Source organism: Cricetulus griseus, chromosome 6 (genome assembly GCF_003668045.3).
Source record: "Cricetulus griseus strain 17A/GY chromosome 6, alternate assembly CriGri-PICRH-1.0, whole genome shotgun sequence".
NCBI classification, from domain to species: domain Eukaryota; kingdom Metazoa; phylum Chordata; class Mammalia; order Rodentia; family Cricetidae; genus Cricetulus; species Cricetulus griseus.
Window position 1 is genome coordinate 145,508,722 of NC_048599.1, and position 23,702 is coordinate 145,532,423.

Sequence of the window (23,702 nt, forward strand, 5' to 3'; positions counted from 1 at the left end):
GGGTGTTGGATCCCCTGGGACTGGAGTTACAGACAGATGTGAGCTGCCATGTGGGTGCTGGGAATTGAACCTGGGTCCTCTGGAAGAGCAGTCACTGCTCTTAACCACTGAACCATCTCTCCAGCTTCAAGAGGTGTTTTTTTGTTTTTTGTTTTGTTTTTCTTTTAATGTGGAGATCTGGGAACATTTTAGAGAAGTATCCTACAAAAAACTTGCTGTTCAAGATGATCTTTGTACTTAGTCACCAACTACAAGCACTATTTGGTGATCAGAATATCACATGGGGTTAAAAACGAGGCCCAATATCATAAACTCAGCCTTACTCTTTTTTAAGACAAGGTCAAACTTTGTAGTTGGCCTTGAACGTGTAGCAATTCTCCTGACTCAGTCTTTTAAGTGTTGGGTCTACAGGTATGGCCCACTATGTCTGGCTTTGCCCTCACTCTTTTAAAGAAGTTACTTAAAAACTTATGTGAATGTGGTGTGCATACAACATGTATGCGCGTGCCTGCAGGGGCCAGAAGAGGGTGTTGGATTCCCTGCAGCTGGAGTGATAGGAGTTCTGAGTCACCTGACAAGGGTATTAATAACTGAACCCCAGTCCTCTGCAAGATCAGCAAGCATTCTTAACTGCTGACCGTCTCTCCAGCCTTTGTTCTCACTCTTAACCAACATCTCCTTTGGTCAAGACTAGGAACCTCCTTTCTGTTTTCTGGGCCATTGCAGCATCCACTCTGGATGGACTCACTGTGATGGCCAAAGAGTGGTGAATGGTGCCAAGACAGAAATGAATGCTTTCAGGAAAAAAGGCCCCTTGCCTCATTAATCCCTAGCTGAGTGAAAATTACCACCTGAAGGTTAAAGGTGGTGAGGACCCACCATAGGAGGGAGCACATGGCACAGCCTCTGAGCCTCAGTCTGGGCATTTGCAGCCTTCAGGCAGGCCTTGCCTCAGATGTGTGTAAAACCTTTGGAATCTTATACTGGAAACCTTTTTATTTCCAGAGTGATCTTTGAAGTGTGAAATGGAAACAGAAAGGCTGTTTCTCAGTATGGAAAGCTGAGCTAAAGCTGCTGGAGAGACCCAGGAGGCACTGTGGGATGTGGGGCCTCCGCCCCTGCCCTTACTAGGTCCCCAGCTGTCCTGTGGACCCTTCCTTTTCCCTTTCTTCCCCAGTCCTATCAGGGCCAGAGAGTCTTCCCCGGGGCCAGGAAGGAGAGCTGGCTAATGTGGGGACAATGCACACAGTAGGGTGCATGGACATGGAGCATGTACACTGACTGTGTATATGTGTGCGTGTGAGGGGCTTGGTTCTGAGATGAGCCTGAGCCTGAACAGGTCAAGTGTGTGTGGTCAACACCTACTCCTCGGAGCCTCTGCCAGGGGCTGTGGAGAAACAGACTCTTCCACAGTCCATGTGCACAGACAGGATGGCATCTGTGAAATTTCTAATTTCAGAAGTTAAAATAAAACTCTGCCAAACTTCTGCCAGGCCTGAGAGGCAGAGGATCTCTGTGCGTTGTAGGGCAGCCTGGTCTACAGAGTGAGTTCCAGGCCAGACTGGGTTACACAGAGAGACTCTGTCTCAAAAGCAAACAAATGCCTACTCCACCCCCCCCAAAAAAAGCTAAACCAAACCCAAACTGCAAACTTGAGAACAGAAGCAGGACAATAGTGACTGGCACTTCCAAGCTTCTGAGGTCCCTTTCTGCCTGTACCAGGTCCTGGCTCACTGCCACCCTCTGAAGCCTCTCTGGACACACCAATTCTTCCTGCAGGACTGTAGCAGGCCCAGGTGCTCGTGGGGAGACAGTATGTTCCTAAGGGTGACATGACAGAGATAGGAAACAATGTTTAACAAAATGTCCCCAACTCAGCAGAGAGGGAGAATCTCCTTACAAACGTCACAGCCAGCAGAACTTCAGTGCGTCACCTCACCGCTAGCCTGGAGGAGGAGATGGCAGGGGTGATATCTTTATTCTATTTGTCAGGGATGACCTGAAGCTTTGCACAGTGGCTTGTGTGGGGTAGAGCTAAGTCCTACTGTTCTGGGGCTGCACTCTAAGGCTCTGAGCAGGTCACTTGTCCCCATGAAGGTTTAGTTCCAGAATGGCTGGTAAGAAGACCTGACACTGCCAGGTCTCTCACTGCTTTCATTTCTTGCAGCAGTTAGCAATTATCCCTGAGCTCTCTTCCTGAGACTCTGTATTACTCCAGTCCCCAACTCCCCCAAACCCTCAGGTCACCCCCACTGGACCTGCCAGTGAGATCAAAGGCAGCCGTTCCAGGCTTAACTGAGAGCAAAGGCTGGGCACTTGACTTGTTCTTTCCATGTCTGGGTACTGGACAGCTCACCAACCTCCAGGCCCTATGGCTCTGCCACCCCAGACCACAATGCTTTGACTGGAAACACAGCTCTGCTCCCAGGCCAAGCTGGGCTGCCATCACCTAGATGAGTACCTGTAGCTAAACACTGCCAGGCCGAGCTCCAGCTAAAGCAGGGGCAGGGTCCCCAGAGCAGTGCTGTGTCTCTTTGTTCATTATGTCCCAGAATAAAGGAGTAACTTGTGGATAACAGAGCCTCTGGGTTTAATAAAGGAGTGACTGATAGTCTGCATCAAACCATAACAACTAGACTAGGTCCATTATTAAATGGGAAAAATTATGTGTGTGCCTACACACGTATGTACCTGCCTGCATGTGTGTATATGCCTACATGTACATACATATAATCATGTGTGCCAACTTGTAGACTCAGGTATGTGTACCTGTCTGCATGTGTGCATCATTTTAACATTTTCCCTTTTTCTTGTCTGTAGGAAAGAGGGGAGTCTCAGAGGCTTGCCATTATTCCTTCAGACTTGTCTGCAAGCTCTGACACACTGATCCTTGCCTCCCCTCAGCCCTAGGCTATGCTAGTGGGTTTATCATACTGTAGTACTTGCTCATACCTGGCAGGGAGGCCAAAACAGCGTGGTGTTCAGGACAGTGAGGCCAATGTGTCTAAGGTGTCTTCAATCCTCCACCCACATAGACTTAATACAGGGGCTGGCACAGTCATACGGGTAACTCTAACCTGCTCTTCATAGTCCATCTGGCTTTCCAGAATTTACCTGTGATGTGGGCTGTGAGCTCTGGACACCTTCAGGCAAATGAGGGAGCAAGGCCTTCCCAGAGACCAGGCCTGGGCTCTCTTGTATCTAAGTGGTAGGGGAGGCTGGTGTCCAGTCCTCTGCCCCAGCAGGGTGGAACTCTTGCACCACAGCTCCTGGATCCTTCTCTTGATGGTATCTTGACCTTGTCTACCTGAAAGCACCCTGAGGGACAGACAGCCTTTGGTTACATTACTCTTCCCATGCTCCTTCAGGGAGGATGGCTGTGGCTGGCTCTCTACTCCTCCAGAGAGGCATCTCCATCCAATGAAGGGCAGCCACACTTGGAAAAGGCCTGATCCCCACTGAGGAAAACTTGGTACCAAGTTTCCTGGGCTAATCCCCACCCCAGCAGAGTCCCAGCTCAGGGGAATGAAAAAGGGATTCAGCATATTGTTTGCCACCCCCAAATGGGGACGTACAGGTCAGAGACTGTTTCCATGCCTTCCCTCTGGGGCTGGGCAGCATGGCTGGTCTTCACCTGAGAGCCTGGAGGACGTGTCTGGAGCCCTATGATTTGTCTGGAGTTTGTTTAGTCCACCTTTTTGACTCCAGGCCTGAATGGATAGGACAGGCAATGGGGTGTAGTTAGTAGACGCCAGGCTAGCATGGAAAGCTGTGTGACCACGTGGAAACTAGCCAAACTCTGAGCCTTAGCTAGCCCACTTCGGAGTGGGATTAATGATGCCCTGCCTCCACACTGCTGTGTGATAGGATAGGGCTAAGCATGGCACTTGGGATGAGGTGACACTCTAAACACCGTCACACATGTCTCTTATTATTGTTTACTTCTGGAATATGGAAGAAGATAATAAGAGCCTGCTCTGATGCCTACCTCATCTCCTGCAAAGCAGAATCCTGTAAATAACTCACACAGGGAGGATGATCCTGGGGCAACATGATGAACAAGCTTCGGGCTGCTCCCATGGGAGCTGGCAGAGCTAACCAGCTCTTCCAGGGACAGCACCTGGCACCCAGTCCAGGCTGTAACATGAATATGACAGTAGAGCTCCCACTAAACACTCAGATGTTGGGTTGCAAAGGCAGGCACATGCTTCATGGGACACACTAGCAGCAGAAAGAAAGACATTCCCCAGAGTAACAACCAGAGGCATGGTGTTATAATCCTGTCATTCTTAGTACTTGAGGATAGCTTGGGCTACAAAGTAAGGCCCCATTCTCCAACCCATTCCTCCCAAAAGAATTCCACAAAACACGTCAGAAAATTGACTCAAGAAAAAAAACAGCATAAAAATTCAATAATTATGAAAGAAATTGTCCCTCCCCCCAAAATACTCCAGCTGGGCCCCCCATGCTTCCAAGACCAGTTAATGCTTGGAAGGACATTTTCTCCATTCCCAATCTCTAAGGAACAGATATTACAATATTTTAGAAATATTCCCATATTTGAAAGAAACAGTTCTGACCCTTCAGTCATTCAAAAATGGTATTTTGATAAGCATCAAGCTCAAATCGCTTCCATAAATGCTAGAATCATAACACAGACAACAGCAGCCCAGAGCTAATGTACCTTTAAAGACTGTCACACTATGCTAAAGCAAGATTTACTTCAGAGTACAACAACAGCTTCCTAAGTGCAGAATCATCAAAGCAAAGTGATTTGTCTCAATAAGCTAAATGAGAAGGGAAAACCACAATACTGTTTTAATAGATTCTGACTTTTCAAAATATGAAATTCAAATTAGTGCCTGAATTTAAAGGAAGAATCCTGAGCAAGGAAAGGCCCATCCCTTCACCATGGCCAGCTCTCCCACATCATAGCTCTGCTCTGGTCTTCACAGGAAGTTGTGAAGCCAGGAGCCAGTGAGAGGGAGGCAGCTGTCACTACTGTCATTTGCTGCTCTGGAAGCTCTGCCCAAGAGTGTGCTGAAAAAAAAAGAGGAAGCGTCAGGATGTCAGAGACAAACCATCTGTGTCTACAGAGGATGCTGCAGTCTACCAGGAAGCAGAAGCAAATCATTTTGGAAGTTACTGGAAACAACAAGCAGAGAGGTGGCCAGTTACAAAGTACTGAGACACAACACGATGTGTGCATGCACATGGGAGCATTGAGTGTGTACTGTACGTGTGTGCGTGCACATGGGAGCATTGAGTGTGCACTGTACGTGTGTGCGTGCACATGGGAGCATTGAGTGGGTAGTTAATGTGTGTATACACATGTTAGCATTGTGTGTAGTGTGCGTGTATGTGTGCACATATGAGCATTGAGAGTGTGTAATATATGTGTGCATGCATATGAGCACATGTGTGTGCATTGTTCATGTATGCATGTATGTAATGTAGAGTGCATATGGTGTGTGTATAGTATGTGTTTTGTGTGTGCATGTCCTGTGTAGCATGTGTACTATGTATTGTGCAGTATGTGGTGGGTATGTGTAGTGTGTGTCTGCACGTATGAGACCACCAGTTAATACTGGCAAAGCAATATCTAAACAGTCAAGACCAAGAAAGAGACTTTTGAACCCTGGAGACTCACTCTTCTGCAAGGAAGAATCATGCAGTTTAAAGGTGACATCCCATCAAAATTAATTTGTAAATTCGATGGTTTTCAAACAAATCTGCAGAGTAGTATTTTTCTTAGAACTTCAAGTAACTTTAATTTTTAACTGGATTTTTAAAAATGAGCTAGAACCACAAGATAGGAAATCAGAGACATGCTTCTGGGCTGGCAAGATGCTCTTTGCTAGTTGTGCAGAGGACCCACAACAGGTGCTGATGATCACCTGCAAGTCCGGCTCTGGGGGATCTGGCACCCTCTTCTGACTGCCATGGGTACTGCACTCATTTGCACATACCCCCACACAGACACATACACATCATTTTAAAAACTCTTTAAAACAAAGGCACATATTTGTAATAAATAGAGGTGTGGTTGCCATTAGGCGGGGTATCCAAGTCAACATGTCAGGGAAGGAACCACAGAACACACTGTGTAAGCTGTGATGGTCACTGAGGACTGCCTTTCAGATACATTGGTTAAAAAAGAAATATGATGTCATAGCAACACTGATGAGCAATGCATTTTTATCCCTGTCATACAACAAAAGTTGTAGGTGAATTTTAGATGTAAATGTGAAAAAAAAATGACTAACAGGGTTACCAGGAGATAGAAAGGTTCTCACAACAAAGACACAAAACAGAAAAGAAAACCAAAGGACAACATACAAACTGGAAAAAGCAGCAATGACCCTGGTTCACAAGGAGCTCCCAGTTCATCAGAAGAGCCTGTCCACAAGGACAGGTGTGGAGCCCACTGGCCAAGTCAGGAAAGCAAAGTCTCCTAGTTACCCAGGAAACACAGTCACAGGAAGCCACACTTCCGCCTTCAGACAGACAAGCCTTTTAGACAACAGCCAGTTGTGAGGTCTTGAGGTGGGACACCAAAGGGACCTCCTTTGTGTATGTCAGAAATGTAAACTAGCCGGGCATTGGTGGCGCACACCTTTAATCCCAGCACTCAGGAGGTAGAGTCAGGTGGATCTCTGTGAGTTCGAGGCCAGCCTGGTCTACAGAGTGGGTTCCAGGACAGCCTCCAAAGCTACACAGAGAAACCCTGTCTCGGGAAAACAAAAACAAAAACAAAAACAAAAACAAAAACACAACCAAAAACAAACAAACAAAAAAAGGAAAGAAATGTAAACTAATGCAACTAGTATGCTGGGCAGTTGATCATTCTACACTACAGTGACTATTATACCCATTTCACCTACCCATTTATCTGCAGGAATAGTCAAAGTACAGGTGTTGACTCCCCACAGACCTACAAACACAGGTATAAGTTCTGGCTATCCTCAAAGGCAACAGGTTTAGGAAATCATCACAGCAGTTCAGAAGCCACAAGGGTCCCTGCATGTACTTATGATTTAACATGACACCTTTATGCTTGTTTACATTTCTCCTGAATGCAAAGGGTGTTGTTACCATCTGTGAATGCCTGGGTGCACGAGTTTTGAGAATGTGTAACTTCTTATAATAGGGGTGTGTGTGTGTGTGTGTGTGTGTGTGTGTGTGTGTGTGTGGTGTGTGTGTGTTATGGTAGTCAGCCATAAAACAGATGATTATCTACATATGTTTTGTGCATTCATAACATATTTGACTTTTTCTTAACTTTCTATAGTCCTAAGGGCTGTGAGTTTCATCTGCAGAGGTTTTTCAAATCCTCACAAATCTCAAAAAAGTTTGTATACAGGTGGGCTGATAAAACTTGAAGTCCAAGCCAGTGTGATTCATGGATCCCTCTCAGAGGCAGGCGAGGACAAGGCTCCATGACAAGGACCAAGAAGCATGATGTCACCACAGCCAGCCAGCCATAGGAGGATCAAGTTGTCCACACACACGCAATATGGTAGGTGGCACATGTCAGGCTGGGCATTGCCTAAGGTGGGTGTGGTGTAATGTAGCATTAGAGCACCAGGACTGTCCACAGGGGAGGGGAGCATGTGGGTCATGTGGATCAACTTTAGGGTAACAGATTTATTCTGTATCTTGCTTCTCGAAGTTTGTTGTCATATAACCTGGCATTCTTCAAAATCCACTGAGCTGTACTCATAAAAGTAATGGATTGTACTGTATGTGAAATTGTACTCCATTAAATCAAATTTAAAAATATCTAGAATGGACAATTACCTTTGCATATAAATGCCAAGCACTGCCCCCCCCCCCCAAAAAAAAAGTCAAGGACAGTCTCTAAAACATTTCTTTTCTGTGTAAAGAGATTCTGAGTGGCATTTATTTTCTTCCCACACTTTCACGTATTTTTTTCAACTTTTGTTTTTAGTAGTGAACATGGGACTCTCATAATTCAGAAAGGAAATGGTTTGCATCTGGTTTTGATCTAACAAAGAGAAAAAAAGAACAAAAGTCTATCAGTGAACCATGTGTCTGGCAGAGTTTTGTATGGCTTCTTTTGTTTTCTTTTTTTTTTTTTTTAGATCAATTTTTGTTATTTTTAAGTGTGTTGGTGTGTGGATATGTGAGCACAGGCACCCAAGGAGGCCAGAGGCATTGGGTCTCCCTGCAGCTGAAGTTACAGGCGACACCGTGTGGGTGCTGGGAATGGAACCTAGGTCACCTGCTAGAGCAGGATGCACTCTTTAACAGCTGAGCCTTCCTCCAGGTCCCACGGCATCAGCCTCGATGAGGAAGTGAAGGCCAAGCTCAGGAGCACTGAGGGAGTCCAGTGGACACCTGGGTTCCAGCTCCTATGAAGCATCTACTCTCAAAGGGGACTCTGGGCAGTGAGGGTGAGAGCAGCTTCCAGGAGGTATACCTGGTCCAAAGCATCATTTGCATCTAGGAAAACAAACCCTGGAGAAACAAGGCCACCTTCTAAAGTGTGAACAGTGGAAACTTGCCCAGATGCTTGGGCTCTGCCTGTCTACCCACCCCGGAGGATGGGAGTCTCAGGTGCTGAAGGTATGCCCTTAGCTGGAGGTGCTATTTTGGGAGGCGGGGCCTATTTGGAAGAAGTTGGTCACTCACTGGAGGTGTGTCTTGGAATCCTTTCCATGCTCCCTCCCTATCTTCCTTGTTGCTTCCTGGACACCATGAAGTAAAAGCTCCTGCTGTCTCACCCCAGCCACCGTGACTGAGCCAGCCAACTACAGAACTCAGTAAATCCTTCTAACTTTAAAACTGTTTCTCTCAGGCATTTGTCACAGTGACGAAGAGGTAACACCTGGACTAAGCTCCTGATGTGCTGAAGATAAAAGCTGACAGCAGGAAGGGCTCTAGATGCTGTCAGTGCAGATTTTCCAGGCCAGGATTCATGATTTCCCCCAGTTCAATGGTGGGCTTTGTATTTTTCTTACAGCTGAAATTCACGTTTAAAATTCAGAATACCTACCACTAAAGGGTGGCTCTACCATCCCAAGAATGTATTTATCCCCACTTCCCTGAAGAGTATGACTGTCCTTACCCAATGTCATGTCAGGATGGAGCCTCCTGCCCCACTACCCCTGGTTGAACTGAGACTCTCACCATGTCTCACAAAGAGGATGAAGGTGCCACTGGCCATGCCTTTTGGGTTTTCATTATAAAAACAGCTACAGATAGGGGCTGTTAGGGCCCAGAAGAACAGGGTTCCAGACAACTCACAACCAACCAATGGTTAATCTGTGTGATACACAAAACAGGGTATGGTAAGCTGTGTGAGCTGGGGGACTGTTTGTTATTACAGCATATTTCAGCAAAGACTGACAAATACATACATGTTAATATTCTGAACAATGGTACCCAGTGTATGTTATTATGGATGAAATAAAAGGCCACTGTATCTACTCTAAAATCACATCCACAGCCGGGCGATGGTGGCGCCATCCCAGCACTCGGGAGGCAGAGGCAGATGGATCACTGCGAGTTTGAGACTAGCCTGATCTATAAGAGCTAGTTCCAGGACAGCCTCCAAAGCCACAGGGAAACCCTGTCTCAAAAAACCAAAAAACTAAATAAATAAAAAAATAAAATAAAATAAAATCATATCCACATGACACGCACCTTTGAGAAACACTGCAATAACCTAAGAGAGAGAGAGAGAGAGGGAGGGAGAGAGAGGGAGGGAGAGAGAGAGGGGCAGGACAGGAGAACAGAAAAAATAATCAGTTCTGAGATGAGGAGTCTCCAGAGCATGAAGGCAAAATTCAGAAAGATCTGAATTTCACTCTAGAGCTGGCCGGGTTCTGTGCACTACCACTTTAAAGTGTACGTAGGGGCAGGTGGGTGAATTTGTGGTCAAGGGCGCTCACCTCCAAGCCTGAGGGCCCGAGTTTGATCTCCAGAACTCACATAGTAGAACTGATTCCCACAAGTTGTTCTCCAACCTCCACAGGAGCTCCTGGTATGCGCACACTCTCCACACACACACACACACACACACACACACACACACACACACACACACACACAGTTTTTTTAAATGTTTGTATCAGATCCTAAATTTAGAATTGCTAAGTGTGTAGGCAAAGTACTTCTAAGAATCAAGAGACATTGGGAGACTTAGAGAAATCAAAGTCAAGAGGCCAGTTCCCTGAGCAGGTGGCTTCATTATGAAACCACCCAGCCATTAACTCTTGTTAAAGCAAAATCCACTGGACTGCCCTGCTGAACCCACCTCTAATCTAGACATTTGGCAAAATGGGTTCCATTCTGTGACCTAGAACTTTCAGTCTGGATGCATCATGCTCTAATTGTTAATGGTCCACTTGTTTGGCTCAGGTAAATTACATTTGCATATGCAAATTATGCCTAAATATTCTGTATTATTAATGCTAACACTAATTACATAATAATAGTTACCAATTTCCACACAGATCAAACTTACAGTTTTGTAGCTATTAGGGAAATTGTGCTTTGTAATTAAGATAACCCTCATTTCCAGATGCTAATTAACTATATAATAATTAGTCTCACTCACTAATGCAAATGAAGGATTTTCATCTTTATTGATAAAGGAGTTACTTCTTATCGGTTAAGGAGCGGTCTCCCAAGAAATCTTGCCGAGAAATGCTTTTTCCTCTAAAGGTTAAAAGGTAAACCCATTTTTATCAGCCTCATTTGCAAATGCAAATGAGGCCTGATTAATCAAGTCGAAGATAAATGCGCTGGTCTTATATCAGGACAGCATGTATAGCTTACTAGATTTCCCTTTACAAACACAGATAAACACAAGTGCTGCTCAGCCGCAAGACCTCGCCTGGTATTCCACCCTTTGTTCCCCCTTCAGGCAACATGAAGGACCAAGAAACAGTCATGACTTATGTTCAGGCCATAGTGGGAGCAGGGGAGGGGAGAATTTTGTGAGTAAATACACAGGCCAAAAGGAAACCATGTTTGCTTGGATTATTAAGTTTTCTGTGCTGCAACAGAACACAAACTGGCACCTCCCCTCGTGACTAATGAGAGCTGCCTGGGAGAGAACAGAAGGGCTGACAGCCAGCGAGGCCTCGTTGGCAGGCCCCAGCCAGGGCCGTGCCGCATTCATCATCCGCTAAACCAATCCACCAATTCTGCACTACCATTTGTCATTAATTATGCTAATCAGCACGCCATTACTCTCTGATGACACTGTAGCTGTTATTAGCTAGTTATGGCTTTTCAGAAGTACAACGATTGTGTATGCACGGGCTGTGCCTGCATTAGCCTACAGGGAAGAAATGTCCAATTACGGAAAGAAGAAATTTGCTATTATCTTTTTATAACAAACCAATTTAGTAATTAGAAAGTCTCTGAACTCACACATTCTTTTTCTCCTCTTTCACTTAAAAAATAATTGAAACCCCAAAAATGTGCTTTTCAATAATTCTCTGAAAGAAGGAGGTAACAGAGACATTCAAAAGTGGGGCTTGGGAAGCACCCTGTGTGTGCCCTGGTGACACCTGGTGACACCTGGTCTCACAGAGTGTCCTCCCGTTATGCCTGTGGATTAGCAGGACTGCTTTACTGTGTATATTTCAGCCAGGCTGAACTCCTAAAGATGGAAGCACATCCATGTGACCTTTTGCAGCATGCTCACAGTGGAGCGATGCTGCCCCATAAGGATGGCAGGCTGTGCCCGCCTCACCTGGCAGATGCTCCCACAACAAGGATGGTGACAGTCTCCTTTAGCCCCTTGTTCTCCTTGTGACAATAGCAGCCTCTCAAATGACCTTGGAGATGAAATGTTTGGCCAAGTTAGCACTTGCACCTTCTGCACATGGTTTGAGGGAACAAAGAGACTGTCCCTGGGCATCTCTGGGGACAGCAGTCACGGCAAGGCAAGGGAAGGCCCTTTTCTAAAATGTCAGGCCTTGGCAAGAAGCTCGCACTGACCCCTGGTGTCAGTGGGGCTAAGCTGTGGGCACTTGTCCAAAGCAGGTATCAATTCCAAGTCTCTGAACTCGGGCTGGGAGTCTTTACCACTAGTTTGAGAAGCTTCAGCTGGATTAAGAGCTCATTAATATCATCAGAGTAAATGGGCCTATTAAAACATCTTTAAGCAGTATCTGAACATAAATCTCCCTAAACTATATTTAATGACTGTACTTAAGATACATTATATGCAAGTCTTAATGAGACATTAGATAGCATTTTGAAGATTAAAATTAGAGAATCCATATAAAGCCTGTCCACTTAATGTAGCCGTAAGCTATCCCGATGAACGCATTACTACCAAATTATACTGCATTAGAACAAATATTTTTAATCATGTCTGATTTATGCATTCCCTTTTTTGCATAACTTTCATTTTAAAAATCCATTTGTAGTTTACAAAAGAGTGTATCTGAAAGATCTTAAGTTTTGAAAGTACCGTGAAAGAAGATGGAAACAGAATCTCGGTACTGTTGCAGGCAGCTGCTCGAGGTTCCAAATTACAGTTCTTCCTGTGCTTTCATGGGTTGTTGCACATATATTTTACTTCAGATTTCCTTCGGAGTAGAATGAAAACAGAATTCAACCAAACATACTCTGAAGACTGGAATCAGAAAATTAACACGTGTCACAGGTGTATCCAGGCGCTTTCCCCTAGTGCTGCTCTCTGCCTGTGTCCGCGCTTCATCCCGGCAGATCCAGATAGACACACTCTGCTGCGGGGTCACAACCCTCTGTTTGCCTTTGGTTCACCAGAGACTGTGGAGGTGTCAGTGAAGTCCTGTCTCCATGCCAGGGTCCTGTGTGCCTTAGGGGTCTCTTTTGAAGACAAGTCAAACTTCAGATCATCTCTACTGTGTGTAAAATACTGAGATTTCCTCTTTTTCCAAATTCTGGGATGGAGGGAGTCCAGGACTTCAGGCATGCTAAGCAAGTGCTCTGCCACTGAGCCACACCCAAACCCAGCCCCAAACAAATGGGGAATTTTAATTCAAGAGAAAACTGGCATGACCCTTGAATCAAGGCAGTGACTTGGGGGTGGGGGCCTCCTAGGTTGAATCTGTGAGATGTCTCAGATCCTGCTGGCAGCAAACCTGAAGATGGAGATGCTTTGGGACCTGGCCAGAACTGGCTGTCATGAGAATCACTGGGAGCAAGGATGGCTCAGATGCCTGGGGATAAACTGACACCTTGGAAGATGTGAGAACTAAATTGTTCCTGATGCTTTTTTCTTCTTCCCGATGCCCTGTACCAAAGTGTGACCACCTTTTATGCAAGCTATTCAATTATGGAAGGCTTCTGGGATTATGCAAATCAAGACGAGTCAAACCATGACATTTCTCTTAATAGAATGAGATTATGTAGGCTCTCCCCCTCAAAAGAAGAAAGTAACACAATTCAAATACAGCAGTCATTAAAAGAAGACTCCTCCCCCTGCACATAAACGGGGAAGCAGCAAGCCCATTTCCACTCACTCTCTCCAGATAGCCTCTACCAAAAAGAAACTACTCCATAACACAATTTTGCGTTTTTTAATGGCACAAACGAGGGCATTCTTCATAAATAACAGCTACGCTCCGTGTACAGGAGGCTCCTTTTTATTAGGGACACAGTGATGAACAATGAGCAATGTGTTCTATTATTCTTTGTCAAATCACAAAACGCTACATTAGAATAACTATGCTGGTCAATGTAATATAGTAGATTAAATTCAACTTCTGTGGAAAAACCACTGTAAAACAGCATGATAAGAAGGCCATAAAAAATTTAATTTTACTCCAAACTCCATCACAAAAAAAAAAACGGTGTGAAAAGTAATTTTGCATAATCAGTACACGCCATCTGGAACAATTAACCGATTTCTATAGAAGTATGAGGATCAGTCATATCTGCTTATTAAAGATCAGAAATTATACAAGTAATAAATCCTTGAAAAAACTAAGCGTACTCCCGCCTGTCAACGCTATTTTAACTTCAAATACTGAAGAACGCCTGATAAGGCTGAAAAGAAGAGATTAATATATGCAAATTACATCCAGCATTTAAAATCCCCACAACTGTCTCTGGTTTTCTGTCCCTTATTGCTGCCTTTATGTTTTATTCATACACCAACTCACCTGTCACTTCATAAGCTATAATATTATGGGGGTATTATTAAACAGCATAAAGCCGTGCTTTAATTGGAAAGCTTCATTGCATTTTCCAATTATTTGGAGTAAATTAAAAGCAGATGCACATAGTTTAATAAAGAGTCTAATATCAGTTCCGGGAAATCAAAATTCATTGTCATTACTATGCCGTGATAGTTTTGCAAACTGTACTCAATTTCAGAGGTTTTCAAAAGAAAATCTGTCTATGCAATCTGTTAATTGTCATTCGGTTAATAACTGTTTAAATATCCAAACTACACAGCAGCTTCCTATTAAAAAAATTAACTATAGGCTTCCTGCAAGCAAACAAACAGAGCTATTGCTCCTGGGCTGGGCTGGACGCTGCAGCCTTGGAGGCACCTTAAAACAATGGGTGGGCTGGGCTGAGACACCAGCACGCCAAGGCAGCCTGAGCGGGAGGACAAAGAGCAGCAGTTTTGTACTTCTCGCAGCACAGGGGTTACAGTCCTGCAGACGGCTCTCCGTGGAAAAGGGCAGAAGCCGTTATAAATTGTGCTTTCACAGGTTTGTGCTGCTCAGCAAAAAATGAGCCTCGGAAGTTTTAATTGGTACACCCAAAATAAATCCTTTTAATGAGTGAATTAACTGATTCAGGACACAAATATGGGGGAAAAAATCAAAGAAAGCAAATGTTGTGAGCAATTTGTTCTTTAAAAATGGATCCCATAGGGCCATTCCTTGACTACTTCACAGCCCTTGAGTGTGGCTCTTTGGCATCAGCCAGCCACAGTGCCTACAAGTGGACTTGGTGGCCAGGTGAAGGGTTGTGTGCAAAACTGCTCTGAGTGACTCTCAAGGACCAGTCTTAAAGGGTAGTTCTGGTGAGGAATCCAGCCGGTGGGTGGAGCCCAAAGCTACAAGTTGCAAACACACAAATACGTGTAGCAAACGCGTTTACAAATGGAGAGTCAGAGGTGCTCACCAACTGGTGCGAGTAACCTTTTCCTTTTTGTACTAAGTGACAGACTTTCTCAAATCCTAGGTGTGCAAATTGTAAGAGGATCAGCAGTAATTGACTTTTAAACTCCACCCACTGCCAGGGCTACAATTAAGAACTGCTGCTCAGCAAAGTTCATAACTTGTAGGCTCTTTTCCCCAATCCAATTAAAACCCAAGTCTTCTGAGAAGGTAAGAGTGTAGGATTTACATCACAGCTCTTGTTTCAAAGGGCAGAGTGGCCAACATCCAATCTGCCAAGGCCAGTCCCCTCCAGGCCAGAAAGAACACAAGAGCTTTCTGCCCAATAGCTGAAAACCGTGTTCAGAGATGAAGATAAAAGCAATTCTTGTGCAGTGATCCAAAAAATAGCATCTCTTTCCCCCCCAAAATTACTTGTTTTAATAAAGTAGACACACTGTGCCAACTCAACCATTTAATTATCTGCAAAAATGATGAATCAAAACAATAGTTTGCAACAATAAATGACTAACCTCTGATTAAAATGTCTGTCCTCATTAAATCAAAATAAAAGGTACAATATCTTAAAAAAAAAAAGTAGCCTGAAGAAATGAGCCATCTCAGCCTCTCTGCTTTGCCTGCAACAGTGACCATGACCTCCTGCCTGGACATTGGAGGAAGCTGTTGCCTATCTTCTCTCAAACTAAAATGACACAGGCAAAGGTGGCCTGTATTGGTGTTGGGCCCTTAGGAAGACCGTGACATGACCGGCTCGGGTTCAGTGTGATTCTGTGGCAAAGACAGGGACCTTTTATAATCGTTGATATTATTTTGCTAAATGATCCAGGGGACATGTAGTTGGGAAGGAAAGAACCAGAAGAAACCTCACTTAAAGGCTGGGTACACATAAATTCTTTCAGATAAGCCAAGCAGGACCAAAGGAAGGAACCCATGGCTGCAAATCTTTGAAATATTAAAATATCTTTACCCAGTAAACTGGAGTTTCAAGCAAGAAGTGAGAGGCTGGAGGGTGGGTTTGTCCTGCAGGACACTAGATGGCCCCTGGGGAGGTTGCATAGCAGGCTAAGTGACAGCAGGACTTCTGGGCCAGGTTAAAGGTACATATGACAGCTACTATTTCTGGAGTGTCCTTTGTGGGTGTTATTTTTTATCTGCTAAAGCTAGAAGAGAAAAAATGTGATTCAAACTTATGAAAGAGAAAAGGGAGACATGTTACACAATCTGTCTCTATTCATACATCCAGACAGGACAGCATCAAGGCAGGAATGGCTCTAAGACCAGTTCCTTTCTGGAACAAGACCATGGATACTGAGTACCTTCTGTTTGTCTGGTCTGGGGCTGGGTACTCAGCATGCTAGGAAATGAGATGTCTTTGTTTCACTCTGCTAGATGAACCCTCAACTTTGGCTGTGAAGACAACTATCGTGTGTGTGTGTGTGGGGGGGGAGAGACAGAGGTCAGCCTCCAGAATCATTACTCAAGAAGGCTGTCCATCTCAGATTTTTGAGATAGTCTCTCTCACTGGTCTGGAACGCTTCACTAGGCTAGGCTGCTGGCCACTGAGCTCCAGGGAGTCCTGTCACTGTCTCCCCTACCTGCCCCACTCCCGTTTTTTGTTTTGTTTTCCCTGTGGCGGCTGGGGATTGGTCTCAGGTCCTCACACAAATTTTCTAATGACTGAACCATCTTCCCAGCCTTGAATGACTCTGAACAAGACATATTAACCAAAGGTTGGGCTCCTTCCTTAGACCTGGGCAATCAAGCACAAGGCCAAAGTTGTGCAAGAATCAAAAACAACCAAGAAGCTCACTGGCCTACGAGGACGCTTGCCCTGAGCCTACACAGATGCCAATACCTCTGGCAGAAACAGAAAGTGTTGGGGACCAGGTGACTCTCAAGACAAAGGACCTTCTCTAAGGACAGAGTTCTGCTGGCACTGGATGTATTTCAAGTAAATATACAAGGGAACACACATAAAAGCCCAGTGTGTTTATTGCCTCTAGGTAGTGAGCAATTAGGATGCCTACGGGTGTCACCAGAAGCGATGTGTAGGGCCAACAAGGCAAGCTATACTCTCTCATTCAAGATTATGGATGTTGCCTTGCCAGTGGATCAAGAGATTGTTCATGCTGTAAAGCACGCCAGGCGTGAGAAAGTGTTCGCCAACAAAGGCTCTCTCTCACCTTGGAGGCAAGTGCAGCACCATTCACCATCTCAGAGACAGTGCTAAGACAAATCTGAGTGTGAAGAGCCTCATTCTCTGTGATGTGATAAATAATTCCATCCCAGCACCAGGCTGGAGGACGGAAGGTGCTTTATTTGTTTGTTTGTTTTAAATAACTAACAAAGGGGTTTAGGATCATCACTGACTATAACCAAGAGTAAGGAACTAATGCAGCGGGAATGCACCCCGCAGCACTGAAGGAGATGGGGGTGGGGGCTGGGGCAGACTCAGGTGCTTTGGCGTCAGCTTTGCTTATCTTAAGTGGGCTGAGTGTTCCTCTGTGCAGCTGTCAGAAGTTAGAAGCATCTGTCCCCAGAGAAGGGAAGACCCTGGTGTGAGACACCAGGCGGCTTCTAGCTTATTACCCATACCCGTGCAGCTGGTCCTGAGGATGCCTGTGCCATTGCCAGGTAAATCTTAAGATGCCAGCCTGAGCTTCACATCCTGCCAGACCAGGTGGGTGGAGAAAGAGGGGCGTGTGAGGTAGAAGGGAAGTGGGCTGGTGGATCATGGGTCACAGGCTGGGGATTCTCCAGAGGTGGCCGGAGTATAGCATCTGCAGTTGTCCACTCTTCCTGGCTCTGGCTTCCATGAAGGGTGGCCCTCTAGAGACTGAGGCTTTGAGGAAAGAGAAGCAGGTAACAGGTGACACTGAGGTGGCCACCGGTTCAGATGGGAACCCTGCTGGTGGACAGACAGGAACTCAGGGAATGGGTTCAATCCCAGCATGTGGCATGGTGGGCTTGAGATCAACCACCATCACTTGAAGATTCACAGACCCAAAAGGGAATACTGGTGCCTAGAGATCTCTAGACAAAGAGTTACACAGCCCAGCCAGTGTCAACCCACCTACTGATAAGGAGTTGTTGAAGGTGCCTCCTAAACCCTTACCTCTCCTGGAAAGGGTCTGAGAATGGCTGGGAGGGGCTTAGAGTGCTGTGGGAGTAGCAACACTCCTGTGGAGTCTTTGCCTACTGTGTATGGCTCCAATCCTCACCAAAACTCACCCGCATCCCCCTTCAGATATGGATGCAAAGACAGAACGACTCACTCCTTGCCCAAGGTCACTTCAAACAAAGTGGACCCAACTTCCCAATCATGGCATCATTCCTGATGCCCTTAGGACTTAGAGATCCTTATCAACCACATGTTTCTCTCCAATGAGATCCCAGAGGATGGGGCCACCCGTGATTTCAAATAGCACCGAGGCCCAGCCTGACACCTGCGTGAGTCAGTTTGGGCTTATACACGTTCAACTTTCAGTCTGACAAAGGGAAAGAAACACCGCAATCTGAACTGAACAAGAACCATGGCCTCAGGGCCTGATGTCCAAACCTGGATTCAAAACTCAGCCCTGGGTGCAACTCTGGGCAGGTCCTCCAAACTCCTTTACCACCTAGAAAGGATTGTCTGGGGAGGGACATTTTAAATCAGTGACATAATACATAAAAAGGTGTACAGGGGAGTCCTGCACACATCAAGTACTGGGGAGGGGTGGGTGTCATTAAATACATTATTTCAATGAACTCAAACCATTTCAATCAAGTAAAACCAACTTCAGCTCCCTAAAAGGATCTAAGTGAACAAAGCTACCTTGGTTATACCCTCTCCCCTTCTCAGCTGATGGCTTATTACCGAGAGAGACACCGATGGAGAACAGAAGACAAACTTGATACACAACCCTTTCCAAACAGCAGCATCCAGAGCAAACCCTGGCAGAGCAGTGTCAAGAGCAGATGAAGAGCTGGGATTAAGGGCACACCCTTGGTTACTAGTATGTTTTGGGTCAGGTCTGCAAAGTCCTCTGCCAGGAAGGGGATTATGGGGGGGGGGCAGTTACCAGACCAAGATGGCAAACACCTGGGGAGGAAGGAGTGCCCAGACTATCCTTTCTCTGTCAGGATGGTGTCTGGACACAGTGCCTACGACGTCTAAGGCCTGGAGATGCATAGCATCAAGCAGTATCTTGGACCCCCTTGAGCTGCAGGTATCCATGGTACCTGTGGCCCTGACAGGGTTATGATTACACCTGTCTCAGACAACTGTAGCTATTTTTTTGCCAGACTGACCTGGGAAATGGGCTTCCATTCAGACCTGGTGCTCCTCAGATCCCTGGAGAGGAACTCAGGCCTGAAGTTGATCTGTAAGTCCCTGCCAAGATCCACCCAAAACCCCTTGTCTGCCTTACCTACGGATTTAAGGCATTGTTGCTCATGCTCCACCAAGCTTTCAAACCAAACACAGACTGTGGGTACAGTGGGAGGCGGCCACCTTCTTAAGAGCTCTGAGTACCTGCCACCTCATAATATTTTTATTTTCCACAATGACGAAACTGGAATGCGTCTTGGTGCTCCCCCACCTGCAGAGTGCAGGAGTGCACACAAAGGCCTCGGCAGCCATCAGCCCCCATCAAGCATTTTTCTTGCAGACACCAAAGGCGCATACAGGAAGATTTTATAGACGCTGGCAGGCTCTGCCTGCTTGGCACTTCCCTCCTTCCTGCCCCTGAGCCGTCATTCTGTCGCCTCCCCAGAAGGGCCTGTGGGCTGTCTGCCACGGAAAACAGCCCACTTCTAAGTGATGATGCGTGTCGGCATCCTGGCTTCCAGAGGTGCTGGCTGAACTGCAGCAGAAAGCTTTTCCTGCCTGGTTTTCTGGATTGGGGTGAGGGAGGACGTATTTTCTCTAACATTCAGAAGACCATCTCCATCAGACTCTGTAAGCAAGGACCAGGCCACGGTGAAAGCCATGCTCCGAGTCACAGCTCCCCACAAATCTTTGAGCTCCTCCACAGAGAAAGTGAGTATGGAGAGCACCATATTCCCACACGGCTTCCTGCCTTGCAAACTGTTTTTACCAAGCCCTGAATCCTCTCAGCACTGTGGGATGGGGCTGGACAATTCTTGTATTTCCCAGGTGTGAGAGTAACTATAGCATTGTGTCACCCACCTGAGCTAACATAATTCAAGGCTCCAGGGGACAATATTCATGTATGCTGTTCAGTGTACAACCTGGGAGACTGCTCCCAGCAGCTCTCTTTCTGAAAGCTGGGGTAGCATGTATCAAGATTCTGAACATGTGTCCCGTCAGTGACATGACAGCCTCTGTCAACAGGACTCCTGTTATCACAGGAGCACAAGGTCTGCCACGGCCCTTGGAGTCTGATAACCAATGGAGGGTGAGCAGCCTTGCTCCTTCTGTGGACTTCGTTTACCTAAACCTCCTGGCATAGAAAGGGGAGAAGGCTACCCCCAGGGTTTTGAATAGGCCGCTGTCTGCCGAAGATGCTCAACATATGCAGTGTGGGCTGAGCCAGGAGGATGGCAGCAGACTGGGGGGTACCCTGCAGGCTTTGAAAGCAGCTTGACAATAGGCCTTTGAAGATAGTTCCGGAAAGACACAGAAAGGTAAGGTGGGTTGAACTGCTGTTGTGCCTGGTGCAAAGCAGAGACAAAGGCAAGGACTGATCAGTGATCTGGCTGGCAGGACATAGCTATGTGTCAGGTGTCAGATCAATCCAGGCAGGTGAGGTCTGGAGGATGCAGTCATTAATGGCCTGGGGACATGGGGAGACATGCAAGTTTAACCTGAGAGGAATGAAGGGCCCAAGTTGAGCTAAGAGGAAGCATTTCCCATGCGGGCAGCTGAAGTGAGGCTTAGAAAAGGCTAGGTCAAACAGGAGAGCTGCGGGGGCACTCAGCATGTCCAGGCACCTGCTTGGGCTGGACCACAAGCCTCTCCAATTGTGGATGTAGAAAATGAGAAGGGGACATTCCAACACTCAGGGCTGAGGTTTCACAGGGCACTGGCCAGCCATGGGTAGGGTGTCAGGCTCAGTCCCTCTGTGAAGTCCTGAGGAAGCACTAGCAGCCGCAAAGCTCCAGAAGGCTTGAGCTCCAAGTGCCCTGTGAATGTGCCTGTGCGTCGTGTTCATTAACTCCCGTGACATGGCGACCATGGTGAATGTACAAAAGCACATCCAATTAGCCAGGCCTCTGTGAGTATTTGCACTCTTAAATCTTTTTGCATTTCGAAAGGGTTAAAGCTTATTATTAGCATATAATTTACAGTCCTTTCTCCCAGGGAAGGAATAATGCACAGTAAATGCCACATTCATTTTAATAATACATGTTACAGTCTGTGCCCACATCTGCACAAAGGTAAAGGAGACAGATTTTTTTGACATGTCCCACTCTGCCATCTAAACACAGGCTTTTTGTTTCTTAAGTGACGGAAGGTTTAATCAAGAAAGCAGGCAATTCATCAATCGAAACAAGGCAGTGTGCGTGCGTCTGACAGCACACACATGGTTGTATACAGAGCGAGCCTGGCCACCTGTCAACCACCCCTTTACATCAGGATGTACAAATACGCTGGGTGATCAATTCCCCATCCACTTCTGTTCAGCTCTTCTTTTCCTTATTGTATTTTTCTTTAGACTCAATTTCATTGTCAGTCAGGGCAGGGGCAGATGGGTAGACAAGGTGAGCCATGGCCAGCCCAGGTGACAAAAATTCCTCCCACCTCTACCACCACTTCTTCCCTCTTGATCTGAGCACTGCTGTAAGTCACACTTCTCACGGCAGTCAGGAACTTTCTACACACACTATACTCTGTGGCTGTGTCAAGTGTCACTCCCTGCTGGGGCCTTCGCTGCATACCCAGGCATTCATCTCACCCTTTCTAACTCATCCAGGTGTCCCTGAGCACCCCAATAGAGGATAAAGGGTAGCGGGGATCGGAAATGCAATGTCACTCAGGCCATGAGAGCATGTCCACCAAAGACAAAGGCCACAGGGACACTGGGAACGCAGAGGCAGCATCCCTTATGCACTCCCCAAAATAGACAAGGTTCTTTCCCTTGGTGGTGATCGCTAGTGATCTACTCACATGATCCACACATGAGCATAAAGGAGACCCATAACATACGCACGCACGAGCGGAACCAAATACAAACCCTGTTACCCAGGCCCTTAACCCTTTGCACCAGTGGCCAGGCTCAGCACATCACACAGGAGATCAGGACTTCCCTGCTGTCTGAGCCTCAGGTCTCTCATTCCAACTCTGCAAAGCTTCACTAAGGCACCGAGACTTACTTTTAATGTTGTTTGGGCAAAATGGTCTCAGGCTATAGCTGAGGTTGGCTCAGAGCTCACAGCAACCCTCGTGTGTAGCCTCCTAACTGCTAGGATTACAGGTATGAGCAATCACATCCAGTTTATTTTTCACCCTACCCAGATCCCCACCGAGAGGTGGGTGGAAGGACTAATCACTCCAGATGAAGGGAGCCATGTTTGGGATGTAGTGTTCTGCTTGTGTGGCTGGTGAGGTTTTAAACAAGCAGTCCAACACACAGACTCTTTGCCATAAAGCACCCCACCCCCAAAGACATACAGACCCTTCACCACAAGATGAAGAGCTGCTGGCAGAAATTTTATCCCACTGGATGAAATGTATAAATCACAAGTTTCATAATACTGATAATTAAATGTCCATCTTCCAATTTAAATGAGAACTGGATTAAAACTGCATGGAGAAGGGCTGATCCTCAGAAATCATTAATTATTTTTAATTGCTTCGTGCCTTCGAAGCCCACATCAGAGTTCCACAGATCATCCATAGATCTGTGTTTCAGACAAAATTGTCCTGCTTTCTGCTCTGATGAGGACTTCGACCCCAGCACCTTCAGCCCTTCTTGGTATCAAACGTCTTCAAAGGAAGTCAGTTTTTAAGAGAGTAGCCATGGAGGCCAGGGAGATGGTTTTCCTAGTAATCAAAAGAAAAGCCTGGGGGTTGGTGGGTGCCAACACAGTGAGTCAGGGCAGTTCTGGGTGTGGTCTTCCCTTCTGTGTGTGGTCAGTGCTGTTCATGGGCCAGTGACGCTGCTGGTGGGTGATGACAGGGATGAGTTCCCATCTCTGCTCAGCGCTGGTGCTGGTGTTTCTGTACTGTGGCGCCTCCTCAGGGCCTGCATGTTGGGAAGCTTGGGTTTCCTCACTTGCTTAACTTTACTACTTTAAACTCCAATGTTAGCTTTTCTTAAAAAAATTAGTTTTCTGGTATTTAAAAGGCAACTGGAAGGAGGAAAGGGAAGGGGAAAACAATGTAATTATATTTTAATTTCAAAAAATATTTTAAAGAGGCAATTTTGCAAAGCTTGTAACTGCAGCCAAGAAAGACTTGAGCAGCCCAGCTTCCTCTGCCGCTTCGGGGGCTTGTTTGTTAAGCTCATCTGCCACAGAACTGAAGAAGCACCCTGGGTTAGGAAAGTGACATCAAGACCCCTTGGCTAAGTCCCCCCTCATGCGAGTCCTCTGCTACAGCAGTGTCTCTCCTGGTAGATGCCTGGCATAATACTCCACTGCTATGGG

General features: G+C 46.2%; 1 protein-coding gene across 8 annotated transcripts in view; it reads right to left on the minus strand.

Moving 5' to 3' along the window:
* LOC113836527 (multivesicular body subunit 12B) overlaps positions 1-23,702 on the minus strand; it is a 161,364-nt gene that overhangs the window by 46,232 nt on the left and 91,430 nt on the right. Inside the window, exon 8 of one of the 8 annotated variants that reach the window (XM_035446829.1) lies at positions 3,131-3,318. The exons of 2 other annotated variants lie outside the window; for them this stretch is intronic. In XM_035446829.1, coding sequence (XP_035302720.1) covers positions 3,146-3,318 — 173 coding nt within the window. In that variant the 3' untranslated portion in view covers positions 3,131-3,145. Of the gene's footprint in view, positions 1-3,130; positions 3,319-4,891; positions 5,041-12,457; positions 12,576-13,360; positions 13,393-17,373; positions 17,950-19,624; positions 20,048-23,702 lie in introns of those variants that run through there. 5 more of the 8 variants (XM_027423738.2, XM_027423741.2, XM_027423740.1 and 2 more) reach the window with 5 other exon arrangements.